Source organism: Eublepharis macularius, chromosome 7, assembly GCF_028583425.1.
Source record: "Eublepharis macularius isolate TG4126 chromosome 7, MPM_Emac_v1.0, whole genome shotgun sequence".
Classification (NCBI taxonomy): domain Eukaryota; kingdom Metazoa; phylum Chordata; class Lepidosauria; order Squamata; family Eublepharidae; genus Eublepharis; species Eublepharis macularius.
In genome coordinates, this window is record NC_072796.1 from 94,955,033 (window position 1) to 94,971,848 (window position 16,816).

The window sequence follows — 16,816 nt, forward strand, 5'->3', positions numbered from 1 at the left end:
TCCGCAAAGGCAACTAAAGAAGAGTTAAAAAGCGATATTCTGGAAGTCCGCCGGACATCTTCAAAATATGCAACAAAGCGTCAGCTGCCTCGCGAGATTATTATTGATTTTTCATCTAAGAAGACTCGGGACACCATCTTATATAATTCGTACAATGTGGACTTGGACTTTCTGGGTAACAAGGTTAAGATATTGAAGGACGTTCCATTTTTAGCTCGGAAAAGAAGATTCAAATATAAAAGGTTTGCAGCTCTTCTGAGGAAGCGTGAAATAAAATACAAATGGTTATTTCCGGAAGGCATCAGTTATAAAGACCAAGCCTACAAGATAACATCAGAAGCACAGCTGAGGGACTTTGTGTTTAATCATCAAGAGTTTCAGCAAGGAGAAGATTTAGGATCTGAAGGGGGGAATGGGGAGGAGTGAGTGAGCGCAGCTACTGTAGCTGTTCAGAGAGAGCTGCGACCGAGACGCGGGGGGGGGGGGGGAGAAGACCTGATCCTGACTGTAGTTCGTACTTTATAAGATCTACCAACCTAATAGCATATTAGAAAGTTTAACTTTAAATAATTGTATTATGAAGGGAATGTAATACTTGTAGATGTAGTGTGTGTTTTTATATGTTGTTTCTTCCCTTTCCCCCTGTTCCCTTTTTCCCTTTTTGTAGTCTTTGCGGTTAGTAATTAAAAATAAAAATTTATAAAAAAAAAAAGAGAGAGAGGTAATATGAGAGCAAATGATTTCTGTATTCTAATTCTAATTCTGTCATTCTTGGTGGTTTGTTGTTTATCTTTGGGCAAATATACTGCAGCCCTTAGTTTCTGAGAAGTTATTTTCATCTAAAAGAACAATAGTTTTCTCTCCCCCACCCCCGCCCCCTGCCCAGTCCTTTTGGAAACAAAGGAATACCATCTGGGTAGAGCAGTATAAACTTGTTTACTGATGGTGTGATAGGTAAAACTGACTGAACATTTCTTAATACTTGGATTGGAAATTGGAAATTGGAAACGGGGGGCGGAGCCATGTCGGCCTCCCACCTTTGGGGTGGGGAAGGTTCTCCCCACCACTGCACCTTGTTAATTTGTTTTATTATTTGTATATTGATTTTAGTTTTTGTTTTTATCGATTTTAACTGTTCACCGCCCAGAGCCCCTGGGGATGGGCGGTATATAAATTGAATAAATAAATAAATAAATAAATAAATAAATAAATAAATAAAAGCAACATAGGTGGACTGGGAGGAAAAAATAGCCCTGCCCTCCAAGGGAGGATGGAGGCAGAAAGGGCCTGCCCAGCTTTCCTCCACTCCTCCCAGTTCTTGGCAGGGGGCAGAGTCCCGAAGTCATTGCCCCACTGGGACTTTACCTGGTGGCCTTAATGACCAATCCACCCAATATATATTTAAAAGTAATACATTTGTTTTTTAAAAAAATCCCAGACATGAATTTATTCTTTAGATTTAAAAAGGTTGCGCTTTTAGGATTAAAAATATATTTGCTAAAATGTTTTCTGCTTTTTGCAATGGAGGATCAAATAAACAAAGCAGGCCAGAAACAAAGTACATTCAATACACAGTTTTCCACACCATGCTGTTTAACATTTACATTAAGCGGCTGCGAGAGATCATTTGGGGATTTGGAATGAGGTGCCGTGGGTGATACTCAGCTCTACTTCTCCTGAACAGCTGAGTCAAGTGAGTTTGTGGACGTCCTGAAAGAGCTAACTGGATGGATGAGGGCCAATAAACTGAAGCTGAACCTAGACTAGACTGACATGCTGTTGGTCAATGGAGAAACTGCTGGAAAGTTGTGGAGTCAGTCAGCCTATTGTGGAAGGAGTTGCATTCTTCCTAAAGGAAGAAATGCATAGCTTGGGAGTGCTAATGGATGTAGGCCTATGGGTGGAGGTTCAGGACTCCTCTGTGGCATATAGCACTATTTATTTATTTATATTCCTATGTCACCTTTTCTGCTTGAGGTGGCTTAAAATTAAAATAATATAACAATATAAAACAACAGGCCATTATCAGACATTTTATTAGGTTTGGCTGAAATGCTAGGTATGGCTATTCCTCAAAAAACATGACCTGACCATGGTTTTCCTTGTTCTGTTATATTCGGGTTAGAATACTGTAATGAGGCTGCCTTTGGGGCTTCTCTATGGGGGTGCCTTTGAAAATGGTCCAGAAACTTGAAGAGGTCCAAAATGTGGTGGCCAGGCTATTGTCAGGGGCTAGTATGTCAGGGTTTGGATATCACTCCTGTGATGTATCAACCCGGTAGTGAAAGATTTGCACTGGCTGTTCATCTCTTCCCAGCTGTTTCCAGACACAATTCAAAATGCTGGTTCTTTCCTTTAAGGCCTTAATTGGCTTGGGACAAGGATACCTGAAGGACTGCCTCCTCTCATGTTGTTTAGCCTGCCAGTTAAGATTTGCCTCCCAAGTCCAGCTCTCTGTGCCTGGCTTTCAAAGGTAAGACAGGTGGCAAGTGGCAACCCAAAACATGGCTTTTTCAGCAGTGGCACTTTGATTGGGAATACGCTTCTCTTTGAATCTTGCCTGGCACCAGGCCAAAACATTTATGTTCATCCAGAGTTTTTACTGAGGGGTTTCATCTTTTTAACTCTTTTGTGATCTGGCGCTGATCTGAGGTTTTATGGATATCTTTATGCTGTTTTTATGTCCCTTGTGACTTGTTTTTAACACTGCTTATTTTATTTTGGTATTGGTAACTTATGATGATTTTTACAGTGCTTTTCCTTGGAAGCTAGACTTGAGCAGAATGCTGATGATGTGGCATAAAAATGTTCTAAATAAATAAATAATGTGGCAGCAGCAAGGAAGAAGCTGGGTCTGCTTATTAGTTTATTTCGGTCATAATATAAATATTGTGTTGCCCTGAGTCACATCCAGGGTGTGGAACTCATGGCACTAGTCAAACTTCAGAGTTCTTCAGTGGGCAAGGTGAGTCTGGGGGCAAATATGCATAGTACTATAGTCGTAGCAGTACTATATAGTGCTAGGGATACTATAGCACTATACTGAAAAGGCTCATGACATGCAATTTGTCATGCACATCATTTTTATATTATTTACTTGTATGAAAATTGGAATTTATTATTGTATAAGAACTGCTGCTGTTTTCAAATATGGGAGACCTCTTTTATTATATTTATCCTGTGAAGCCCCCATAGTGACAGCCTCAAAGGGAACAGAGGCCAAGTGGCAGATGGTAGAATAAACCACAGCCAGCTAATGAGAGGCAGAAAGTGGGGGGAGGAACCCGCAAAAGTGAAACCAAACAAAAAGATATATTCCTAATTGTGGCATAATTCCACTGGAATAATCATATCTCCAGGCCACATTCTCTATAATTTCACAGCTATTCAGTTCTCTGGATAATAAAGTGGTTACACTGCATACTATTCAAATTCAGGCTATTTCTAGACTTACCACACCATTTCACTTTCCAGTTACGATTAGCATCTACACCATGGCAGTGGAACCTTGAATTCTTTGATCTTGTTTTTCTCCAAAATCGATCCTAGACATAATTTTTTAGAGAATGAAAAACAACATACAGGGAAGTAAGACAGCATCACAAACATTAAATGGATCCTTCTAAATATATTCCATTAAGTCTCTCTCTCTCTCTCTCTCTCTCTCTCTCTCTCTCTCTCTCTCACACACACACACACACACACACACACACACACACACACACACACACACACACACACCCCTAAAATATTGAACTAGCAGTACAATCCCAAAAACACTTTCTGGGGAGTAAGCCTCATTGAATAGAACTGATTAGTATACCTCCTTAGGATTACTCTCTTACAATGCCAACTTAAGCTGCATTACACCTTTGTAAGCCTACTTAGTCTAATAGACTCTACTTAGGCTGGCACTATAGCAGTACCATCCTAAGCAGGTCTACTTAGATCCTACTAAAGTCTATTCAATGGGACTTACTCCCAAAAACGTTCTTAGGATTCCACTGTGAGTTATATAAATCTTCACTTAAAGCACACTAATACTTTAATTACTTACTTGGGTCCAGCTAAACTGGTATCCATCCACATTAAAAACAGGCATTATGTAGAAATATAGTTGATTTAGCATTCTTTTCATGGCTGGGTCAGTTTGATACGTCTGGAGAACCTGGGAATTAACATAAAAAAGAAGTATTTAAAAATCTTTAAAAGATTTTGTGCTATTCACATGACTATATACACTGTTTGTATCTCCAGTAAGTTATTATCTAAAGACTTTGTGGGTTTACCCTCAATGTGGTTCAAGCTGCTTTGTCCTCCTGCTCCATCAGATGTCAGTAGATTGAATTAAAACAGGAATAGCAAAAGGAGGATCTGAGATGTATCTTTGAAGGAAAAGACACTATAGAAGAAACTACTTAGCCTTTTTCTTTCCATGCCATTTCCACAATTAAAATATCAACTCGGTTGGATGAAAAGACAGGTAATACTCTTGTACCTAATCTGATTATACCTTTAGGGGACTATTAAAATTAAGGCAAATGCATGAGAGGGAAGGGTAAAGCACTCCTTTCCTCAGCAATTCTTTTGTTTGCAAAGTAACCTCTGATAATTATCTTTAAAAATTGTGGGAGATCCTATTCAAAGAACTCTGGTTTATTTATTAACAACTTGTATTCTACTTTCCTCCCAAAAGGAGGGGGCAAAGAAGCTCACATAAATAATACCACTACATAAAAACAGTCAACTAGAAACAAATTACAGCAAACAATTGAAAAGCCCATTATAACTGGGTATGACTACAATAAAACAAACCATGAGAACTCCATCTACTGTAATTTTAACCAGAAGTCCTCTTCAACAAATCCTTCTTTCATGCTTTCCAAAAGGCTGGCAAGACAAATAGACTCCTGGCCTTTAGCAGAAAACTATTTAGTCTACGGGTAAAAAGATATATGAATGGGCTGAAAAACTTCCCTGAAGGATGGGAGAGCAAAAATATGCAGTTGTGTGGCACACAGTTGTATACAGGGAGAGGTGGTCCTTTAATTAGAGGTCCCAGGTCATGAAGGGCTTTAATTCAGCTACTTGAGTTGAGTATGACAGAAAAGCAACCAGTGAAGATATTTCACTTCTAAATTTTTCTTTATTTAAAATATAAACTATACACCATAACATAATAAACAATAAACACAGAGAATAAGAAAAAAATTGGTATAAACTGTGAAAATCAACTCTCTCCAGCCAAAAGATGCCCCATTTTATGCCAATAGAAGCTTTCAAGTTGTCTTTGCATAGAGCATCGCAGTACTATAACCCACAGACTTCAAAAAATTTCACTCAGCAGCCTCACATGTTAAAAAGATATGGTGAAAGCACAGACCCCCCTGGAACGCTGCACCCTTATTGTATTAGTTTGGGGGAATGTAGCTCTGCGAATAGGAACTTGATACTGATTAAAGTTTTCTTAGCCACAAAGATACACACACGGGGCGGGGTGGGGGAGGAATGTTGCTTATTACATAGGTACAAAAATAGTACTCAAAACCTAACTTAAGTGCTTTTAAAAGAGACATCCCATTGTGATTTGGAGAACAGTAACCAGGCATATGTGATGAGCACTTATTGATGCTGAATACAGCATCTGTACAGATACAGAAGTGCGGGCCTGGCAATACTGCTTACAAGCAAATCTTTCAGGCAATCAAGAGGACCAACTCAACAACAAATGGGCATTTGAACAAGGGAAGTTCAAATGTTGATCAGAATTTTTGCCACAGTTCCAGTATCCCCCAACATTAAAATTTTTGCCATGTTCTCAACATTGCCACATTCTCAAGAGCACTTATCATCCCCAATGCTATAATACAGAAACACACAGTTCTCCATCCAACCAAAATATTCCCTGAACTAGTGGCCAGAGCTCCATACAGAGGGGCAGCACCACTGTGGTAGTAATATTGTTAAAAAGGACCTGACCATAAATGCTGCCTCAGGTCCAATCCCAGAGCAATAAAGTTCTATTATTTTATTGTATTGCAACAGGCAGTGAGCATACTCTTCCTCAGAGTATGGTCTAGTGGATAAGCAGGCAACTTGTTCAGTGGTGATGCTGTGGTCAAAAAGTCCCAAGCCAGAAATGCTACCTCTGGTCCAATCCCTGTTTAGCTTCCAAGATTGCTTCACACATTACACAGTAGTAATTTCAGGTAGACAGCTGTGTTGCCCTACTGTCGATGAACAATGGTAGAAGTCCAGTAGCACCTTAAAGACCAACGAGATTTCCTGGGTATTAGCTTTGGAGAGTCAAGCTCCCTTGTTCATTGTTTTAAATTTGAGGTCCATTGTTCTGAGATTGCTGAAATTGAGTTCATTCACAAATTCAGAACATCTCACTATAGATGCCAATTTACATTTCCTCCCCTGCTCTAATCAAGCTAATTATATTTCACATTGTACCTTTACATCCTATTTTACTTCTTTGCAATACACCTCCCACATTCTGACCGGGATATAAAGACACAGAGGAAGTTTCAGAGGAACTTTCCCTCCTCCTCATATTTTTCAGTACTGCACCCTATTTTTGAAAACAGCTTGCAGAACTAATTAGCTATGAACTCTTAAACAGAGTTACACCTTTACAATCCTGAGGCCCGTTACAGCAGTCATCCGTGGACATAACTGTGGTGCTGATCATTCTCACCCTAAGGACTTTGGCAGGAGAGTCGCCCCAGTGGCCGAGTCCAGCAAGGCGTGGCGTGGCTGCTGCTGAGAGCATCTGCCCCGCTGCTCTCCTGGCAACCCCACCAGCATTTGGGGTTTTCCCGTAGAATGGGTGCCTATGGGTTACACCTTTTTCATAGAGTAACTTTCCATGGTGGGGTGTTCCCAGGCCTGAAATGACTTAGGGAGCCAACTAACTTGTGCCCCGCCTCCCAACCCAACTCCTTGGCCACTGTGGCAGGGACATATGCTGCACTTTCACTGGTGTTCAGCTGCCGTGCCCAAGCAGTGGTGGAGGAGCAGAGCAGCACTGCAGCAGGGTGCAGCCATGGCGGGGTGGTTTACACGGGCATAAGTCCAGGATATGCCAGTGTAATTCTTAGTTGGCTCCCTGAGTGCGTTCGGCTCCCCCTCTCAGGTTTGTGCTGTAATCCACTGAAGTCAATGGGTTCTTTAAAGATTGCACTGTAAGCAATCTACTTTATATTTTGCTGGATTTCAGTATAAAGCTTTTGCATCAGTAGTGCCAGCAAATACAGCATTTCTTACAAATGAACATCATGTTCATAGTTATCTAACTGCATTTACCGTAAGAAATTTAAACATAATTATCAAATACTAATCAGCTTGAACATATTAGTTGTCACTTGTATAGTAACTTCAATCAATAAAATCAACACACGGACTTTAATTCTGCTGCTTCTCTGCAGGAGAGAGGGCAATGATTCTACCAGAAAGAGAAGATATTATCCTCACTCGTACAGTTGCAGTATTCTCAAATGTGTGGTTACATTATTACCATTGTTAACAAGCTTCAGACAATATTATGGATCTGAACATAAAACTTGAATAAAAAATGTGGGATTGGCTGTGTATGGCTTTGTATATTTTACCTTCGAACAATTTCCATTTGTTAGTTAAAACCTTAATGAATTCAGAAGTATCTATGTTCTGCTGATTAATAATAACGCAGGAATCAGGTCTGGTGATTGCCACTGGAAAATTTCCTCTGCACTTCACAAGGGGCTGTAGTGATAATCTTTACCCCCACCATTATGTTTGTTGTCTCATGCAACTATCTGTGTTGGTTATTCTGAATTAAATTCCATTTTTTATCCCAAAATTTATGACAGCTGGAACTAAAAACAAAGCATAATGGACCCACTGAATTTATATCATGTTAAATAATTTTTAAAACAGTGGCCTCAAAGACACAGAAAATCATGCGCAATTTCTATAGCTAGTTACAAAAGAGTGTGCATTATGCCTCTGTGTGGTGATAGCCTGGTATTACATTCTTGTCTTTTAAGAACTTGCAGAATAATCTATTGATTGACAAGAAGTGTAAAAGGCAGTCCACCTCCTCCCCATCTCTTTCACTAGAAACTTCCACACACAGCACACTTAAGATTAACATATGGGATCTGTTTCACTACCTGCAATGAATAGTACATAATCAGTAAAGGTACACTAACCTATTTGACCATTAAAACAAATGGGTCTAGGAAATACAATCTAATTAAGCCACATCTCCGCTCTCTTAGATTGTCTTTACTAAATCAGATTTAGAACAATATTATCATTTAAATGTTCCAGATTTTCCATGTAACAAAATCCATTCACTGCATATTTCTCCAAGAAAGTTTTACCAGGACAAACTCCACAACAGCCAGTAATCTGCTTCTGTTCATAATTGTCTTGATTCTCCAGAGTCAAGGATAAATGATAAATGCTACAGATACTCAACACCATGGGGACAAGTAATGAATCAAGACAATAGCATCTGAAAGATTTGGGTACTTGCATTTAGACCTTCTAAGGTCCTCTCAATAGTTTCCATTATTTAGAAAAATGTACATTGTGTATACCTACAAGGCAGCTTGTGCTAAGGCACAGTACTGGAAACCAGTAACATCTGGCAAGATAAAAGTACATATGGGGCCCAATCAAACACAAGAATAGGAATAGGAATGCATAAGGGTCCAATCTGTACAGTAAACTCATGGACTTTTCCTTTGGTCAACACTTAAGTCTCAGGATAGGATGCTAGAACTTCTGTGCAGCATAGTTACCTCCTTTGTTAAGAATTTAAGACCTGTCATGCAATAACAAACTAAAGGTCCACCTAAACTATCATTTCATTTTACATGATAATTCCAGATAGGTATGAGTTAGTAGCAGCAGGACAAAACTGAAGTCCAGTTTTTCCTCAAATACTAACAAAATTTGTTCCAGCATAAGCTTTCATGAGACAGACGAATCATGTATCATGCATCAACACATCATGCATCAGATGCATGAAGTGTTCATTACACAAAAAATATTTGTACTCAAAGCTGCAGGCAACAGAAAGTTGTGTGTATGTATGGAAGGAGATTTATAACAATGTCCAATGAAAAGAGTAAATAAATCCATGCAGAGTGGACATGGCTACTCCAGACAATTCAGCAAAGTAACATTCACCTCAGTTAGGTCTAGTGCATGGTAAACCATGATATGCAGATGCACAATATGCAGATCCAAGTAGAAAAGTATAGTGATGTGGTTGAACTAATTAACATCTGTAAGGGGTGAGATGTGCCAAGAAATTAGCATCTATAGTGAGTGAGAAATGCTAGATCCTTATTGAGACCTGGATGAGAGATAGCATTAAGCTTCTGAATGAATGTTAATTCAGCAATTTCTCACTGGATTCTCTCTTTGAAGTTCTTCTGTAGAAGAATATCCTAGCACTTCCCACCTATAAGTAATAAACATTGGTAGACCTGTCCTCCATTATCCTAATTTTAGAAACTAATTCAGAAAACTATGTAGGCACAATAAATTAAATAAATGTTGCTTAGAAAAGAGAATTTTGTGGAAAATTTGCAGGCAGAAAAGCAAACATTTTTATTAGTGTCTGTCTATTCCCCCACCTGCAAGCCAGCACATTAAAAAAAGGGATTCAGAATTGAGAGTAATTTATGCTTTTGCAGTCTCTGCAGTATACCGCTCTCTCTGATTTGTCTTTAATCCAAATATCACCAAGAAGTACTGGGTCAAGAAATCAGCCAGCCACTATGACAGTGGAACTGTGTTGTACCATGGGATGAATGGGTCCATTTCAGTCTTATCTATGTAAGTGACAGCAGATTTACCGGCACTACTGCTATTGGTATTACTTTCTCAAAAGACTGTGAGATTTGAGAGCATTTCAACTTCAGCTTGCTGCTGACCAATAAAAATGCTTAAGCTCTAGTGAACTATTACAAATGGACACCGAAATGGAGAGTATTTCTGTCCTGGAAGAATGACCTGTATATTGGAGAGAAAGTTTCTTAAGCTTGAAATACTGTTGTGAAGTAAATACTTACTTCTTTCACAAACCACTGGCAAAAGGCTGGGCCAATCCATTCTCTTGCATGGATTCCACAGTCCATCCAGACAGCTTTCTTGTAAACCCGTGATCTTTTGCCTAGCTGCAGCAGCAAATATGCATATGTAAGGATAAGAAATGTTAAGTCAGGATGCAAGGAGCTGCTTAGGATCATACAAAGGGCTTGTGGTAACCCAGTAGAATTTCCCCCTACTTTTTGCCCTTGAACACTTGATAATTAAGAGTGTGCACTAAAAAAAAAAAATCAGGGTTTTTTTTTTAGAGTCAGGTACCCAGAATACCATATATATTCAATATTCCCAATATTTGGGTCAAAAAATTGGTATAGTATTAGCATTTGGATTTGATTTGGAATTCCAAATATATTCAGCTTGGATCTTTTCAGGGGGCTAGAGGAGCCATTTTTCAAACAAACTACACCAATATTCCAGGGGACCTAGTCCTGCCTTTCCACTAAAGACACCCCCCCCCCAAGTTTTAAGTGAATTGTACAGAAGGATCCAATTATACAGGCCCCTGAACAAGCTGCCCCATCCACTCCCCATTGTTTCTTATGGGGGAAGAATCCAAGGCTTTCTCCAGGACTTAGAAAGCCTTAGTTAAACACACAACAGCAACCCATGACAAAAAGCCTTCCATTACAAACACAACCAACAAAGCCCAACAGAACCAATGCCAAATCAGTGAACCTCAGCAGAGCCAACACCAAACCAGAGAATCTTAGCATCCAACCTAGCAAGACAGTAAAGGCAGCAAACCCAGACCTGGCAATGGCAAGCAAGAAACACTGACACACAAACACACATATGGACAGTAATGCTGCCTCCCTCCTCTTGTTGCCTCGGAAGCCTGGAGAAAACAAGCTGCCGCCACTTTTAAAATGTGAACCCTGGACATTCCCAAATATATCTGGATTATTGGGAAATGAATATACTGGTTTATCTGAATATGCCTGATATATCCAGACATACCAGAATAATACCAAAAAGGTATTATTCGGGTATATAGTCAGCTTGGGAATACCAAATTGCATAACCCTGATGACAATCATTTGTCATATCACTGGCTTTGAAATTCCCTCAGTTCCTAAAACAGTTTGCTATGCAGCATGGGAGTTGCTGTTGGAATGGAGAGAAGTTTAAAGCCACTTTAGGAACTACGTAGTTTCCCAGTTCTTTGGATGCTGGGCACAGTGTCATGGAGGAACACCCTCCAGCCTAAGGAGTCCTCTCCAGCCTATGGAAAGATACATGATAGTACTTAAAGAAATAGATGTTGATTTAGTATTTTTCTATCATAGACAGGACTGTATTTTTAAGCTTGTTTCTAGGCAGGCAGCCCCCTGACCTTTCACAATTCCTGTTGATCTAACTAACAATATATTAAGTAAACTTTACCTTTAGCACAAAAAGTGGCCTTCCTTCATATGACTTCCCAACAGAGAACATGTGAACAAGATCTGAATGAGTTTTATTCAGATGGTACATCCAACTTTGAATCTGAAATTTAAAAAAGAAAAGGAAATTTTAATAATTTTCTTTTAGCAGAAATATTCATGAATCAAACATGAAATACAATATAAATACTAATAAAATATTAACACACTATGTCAGAAGCAAGAAAGACCTTAGGCAATTTTTCATAGTTCCACTATTTGTGTTTAAAGCCTTTTTTCCAAGGTTCTCATCAAAACAGCAATATAAATTTGCTATTTTGCAGGCACCTTTTTATTCCTGGGAACAAACGAACACTTGCAAACATACAAGGAAGCATCTGAGTGTTACATACTTCTTCCAATGAATGATATATTTCATAGCTGTATCCTGGTAATGATCTACGATTTCTGGATAGCCTCAAACTGCTTTGTTTTTCAACTGTTTTTTGTAGATCAGATATAAGGACTCTGCATTCAAAAGAAATCAACTTGAATAAATACAACACATAGTAAATAGTTCATAGATACAGAAAAAAAAATCTTATTCTGTCATCTTGTTTTAACACAGCTTCCCTGCCTAAAGTAGCATTGTTCTGAAAAGGGTTAGATCCTTTTTATATTAGTGGAACAAACTTGCTTGAGTTGGTTATGTGAACATTCTGGTACATTGTAACATACTGTCAAGGAAGCCTGTTGATTTGAAATATAACAGTACTTGGAAAAACGCTGGAAGCTTGTTCTTAAGTGAATAAAAGAACATAATGTAAACAAATCAGCCATTGTTAAAAAGGATATTCTGATTTATTATCTCTATTTAGTTTCATGTAGGTAACTGCATTTGTCTGCAGTAGAACAGTAGGATTTGAGTCCAGTATCACCTTAGAGACCAAAAAAATTTTCAGGGTATAAGCTCTCTTGAGTCATACCCAAGGAGTTTCCTATTAGTATCTGAAGAATAGAGCTTTGACTCTCGAAACCTTATACCTTGAAACTCTTGTTGGTCTCTCAGGAGGCACTGGACTCAAATCCTGCTGGTCCATTTGTATTTAGAGTATGTTCATATGAAAGAGTTGGGTATTCTTAGTTTTATTGCTGCATCCTGTTTTGCAACCACATTTCTAAGAAGGGTTATAGTACTGTGTGTACGTGAACAGTCAAGTCATAATTGACTTAAGGTGACACCAGCAAGGGGCTTTCAAGGAAAGTGAGAAGCAGAGGTGGTATGCCAGTGCCTTTCTCTGCAGAGTCTTCCTTTGGGGCACCCTCAGGGCGGGTTATCCATCCAAGTACCAACCCTGCTTAGCTTCTGATATCTGATGAGATCAGGCTATACCATGCCACCTTTCCTCTCTTATAGTACTAATGGTAGGAAATTATTTTTCTTAACTGTGAAAACATATTTTGAACTATCTTTTTTTTAAATGAAAAAAGCAAGTGAGCTTTAACTCAGTAACATCTAATTTCTCTCCTCAAGTACTAAATCTAGCTATTATTGCCAATAATTTAATCCCAACACTCGTGCATTGCTGTTTATGATGAGATATATAAACAGTGACAACTGCGCAATTTTAGAAAGCACAACATTATGATATTGTGATGCAGACAGCTATGTGGGTGCCAGAGTCGAGAGACTGTGGTGCCAAATACACAAATTTGCAGTGAGCATTTGCTTTATTAAATGTCTACTCAGAAGTTATTGAAATGAGCAAGAAATTGTTGCCTGCAGTGATCTTCACTTACTGTATAGCTGCTCTTCTACAATAAACAACAGACATTATCATCCAGCCCAGGATCGAACCAATCTGTCAATACCACAGCTTTTATTTTTAAATGAATGGCTGAATAGGATGACTTCCCTTCCATCAAGGTTTCCTCCATCAGAAACAAAAATGTATGTGATACCAACTTTATCCTTCTCCCCACAAGGCCCAGGTGTGAAAGCTGACATCATTCTAGCACCTCCTAAGTTTGCATAATATTCTAAACAGCAGCACACAAAAGACTGTCAAGGTCATGGCCTGAATTATTTTCCCTTCCTGTTTTTGCATGTTGACATCCAGCCTGATGCAGAGTGCTGTAGAACCTGAAGGTTTACACACTATTCTGTATCATTTTGCAGTCTTAATAAAATACATTATACTTTTTTGGTTTTGGATTTTCCTTTGGACCCAGACAGTTAGACGGAATTTCTATCAGATGAAGTCTGTCATCATCAGAGAAAGGCTTAGCAGAACGGAATCACAGGGTTCAGCTTAATGTAAGGGGATTGTAGGAATCAATAGTGAGTTTCTAGTCTTCACGTTTGTACTGAGATGCTTAAAAATTGCAGCAGTAGAGTCTGCTCTTGAGAACAGGTTGGGTCTTGGAGAGCTGTATAGTAGGCACAGAAATGGTCACTTTTTGCAGCCCTATTACCATACCGCCCCAATTTCCCAAACAATATTTTATGAATCCCTCCCCTTGTATCTATTCACTACTGTAGAATTTTTATTTTTCAACTAAGATATAATGTATGAATGATGTTACCTCAATAAGCAATAAAATGGGGAGGGCTTCTCAATCATGGCAGCCTCATTGCAGAATTTCACCTGGTTTTAAGCTTTTGATTCTTAATTTATTTAGCCAGGCATTTTGGATTTGTACTTGCTGGTCATTTTTATTAATTTTTATGTTGTAATTATATACAATATCTTGTAAGAAGCCTCAAGAGCCAGCATGGGGTGAGTAGTATGGGATAGAAATTTCCAAAATAAATAATTTTATTTACAATCAAGACCACTCTTAAATATTTTGCTGTATTTTCCTATAATGCTTGAAACAAATAAATACTCCCAAAGAAACATTAAGAAGAGTCTTGTTAAAAGCTTGCAAGTTATATTTTTCATCTTTAAAAATAACCATTTTCCTTAACAGTCAGAGATAAGAGAGAAGTTTGAATACATAAGGGCAGCATTTGTTACAGGCGCAGTAGATGCCTTCTAGGCGTCTGAGATTGAGGAAGACTCAGCATGGGTTCTGTAAGGGAAGATCTTGTCTCACGAACCTGTTAGAGTTCTTTGAGGGAGTGAACAAGCATGTGGACAAGGAGGAACCAATAGATGTTGTCTACCTGGACTTCCAGAAAGCTTTTGATAAAGTTCCTCATCAAAGACTGCTAAGTAAGCTCAATAGTCATGGGGTAAAAGGACAAGTCCTCTCATGGTTCAAAAACTGGCTAATGAATAGGAAACAGAGAGTGAGTATAAATGGGCAATATTCACAGTGGAAAGTGGTAAGCAGTGGGGTACCGCAGGGCTCAGTATTGGGTCCGGTGCTTTTTTTGTTCATTAATGATTTGGAGTTGGGAGTAAGCTGTGAAGTGGCTACGGCACTAAATTGTTCAGGGTGGTGAGAACCAGGGAGGATTGTGAGGCACTCCAAAGGGATCTGTCAAGGCTGGGCGAGTGGGCGTCAACATGGCAAATGAGGTTCAACATAGCCAAGTGCAAAGTTATGCACATTGGGGCCAAAAATCCCAAATATAAATACACAATGATGGGGTCCAAACTGGCGGAGACTGACCAAGAGAGAGATCTTGGAGTCGTGGTGGATAACTCACTGAAAATGTCGATACAGTTTGCGACAGCAATAAAAAAGGCCAACGCTATGCTGGGGATTATTAGGAAGGGAATTGAAAACAAATCAGCTAGTATCATAATGCCCCTGTGTAAATCAATGGTACAGCCTCATTTGGAATACTGTGTACAATTCTGGTCACCACACCTCAAAAAAATATTATAGCACTGGAAAAAGTGCAGAAAATGGCAACTAGAATGATTAAAGGGATGGAACACTTCCCCTATGAAGAAAGGTTAAAGTCGGGGCTCTTTAGCTTGGAGACATGACGACTGAGGAGTGACATGATAGAGGTTTACAAGATTATGCATGGGATAGAGAAGGTAAAGAAGTATTTTTCTCCCCTTCTCACAATACAAGAACTCGTGGGCACTCAATGAAATTGCTGAGCAGTTGGGTTAGAATGGATAAAAGGAAGTACTTCTTCACCCAAAGGGTGATTAACACATGGAATTCACTGCCTCAGGTGGTGGTGGCAGCTTCAAGCATAGACAGCTTCAAGAGGGGATTGGATAAACGTATGGAGCAGAGGTCCATCAGTGGCTATTAGCCACAAGGTATTGATGGAACTCTCTGTCTAGGGCAGTGATGCTCTGTATTCTTAGTGGGAGGGCTTCTAGTGTCCCTTCCCCACTGGCAGACCTCCTGAGGACACCTGGTTTTTGGCCACTGTGTGACACAGCGTGTTGGACTGGATGGGCCATTGGCCTGATCCAACATGGCTTCTCTTATGTTCTTATGAGATCAAAGCTTGAGCTGCTTTCTCTTAAGAACACTTTGCACGTAGCCTATTTCCATTTGCATTGGAGTTAATGAAATGGTTTGGCGCTACAGGAGGTGCTGCAAGGCTTTGTTTGTCAGGGATTTTGAGGGGGAGGGGTGAATGGTAGGCATTTTTAAGGGGGGGAGGAGGAAGAGACGAGGCTTGTTGTATTTTCATTTTAACTATTATTATAAGCTGCCTTGAACCATGTGTAAAGGTGGGGTATAAATAAATAAAATTGATTCAAGTAAAAAAAGCACATTCAGAATGTTGCATTATATGATCTATTTAAAATAATCTGTCATATTTTGAAAGAGTAGCTGCAGGCACATGAATGGCATGGGTGTTCAAGTTCATCTCCAAAATTAAAATTCTGAATAAGGTAAGTTTATTTATGTGACTACGTGCCCTATGTGACATACAAGTTATTTTTTGCCTCCCATAAAAAAAACCTGGCTAACGCTTTAAGATATTCCACATTGTTTAAAAACATAGTTATGTGGAATGACACAGTGCAAATCCTACAAAGTAAAGAGAGAAACAGATGAATTGACTATAATGGAAACGTGTTTTATGTTATCCTTCTTGGTGACAGGAGTCTGATTACTGTATTCCAGTCTATAATTTAAAAGCATGTGGGTGCTTGCATCTAAAGCATACTTGAATGTTCAGAACAAGAACAAATTAAGCAGGCAGTAGAACCAGTGGCAATAATTACCATTTATCCAACAAATGGACTAGGTCTGTGTGCACTGAGGAGACATGAGTCTCCATTCTAAAGGAGACTATTTAATTAAACTGTCTGCCAGTAAGAGCTCTTCCATGCTTCCATTCAAGTAACAATTTTGTGCAAAGTCTAGGTATTCTCAAGCTATCAATTAAAAAGGGACCGAAATAAACAATA

General features: G+C 39.1%; 1 protein-coding gene across 1 annotated transcript in view; it reads right to left on the reverse strand.

Annotated features, from left to right (window-relative positions):
- The window catches only part of CPA6 (carboxypeptidase A6), a 77,945-nt gene that overhangs the window by 18,451 nt on the left and 42,678 nt on the right, over positions 1-16,816 (reverse strand). Inside the window, exons 4-8 of the mRNA XM_054985482.1 lie at positions 11,888-12,002; positions 11,497-11,598; positions 10,077-10,181; positions 4,058-4,168; positions 3,455-3,545 (exon numbers count right to left, since the gene is read on the reverse strand). Coding sequence (XP_054841457.1) covers positions 3,455-3,545; positions 4,058-4,168; positions 10,077-10,181; positions 11,497-11,598; positions 11,888-12,002 — 524 coding nt within the window. The remainder of the gene's footprint in view (positions 1-3,454; positions 3,546-4,057; positions 4,169-10,076; positions 10,182-11,496; positions 11,599-11,887; positions 12,003-16,816) is intronic.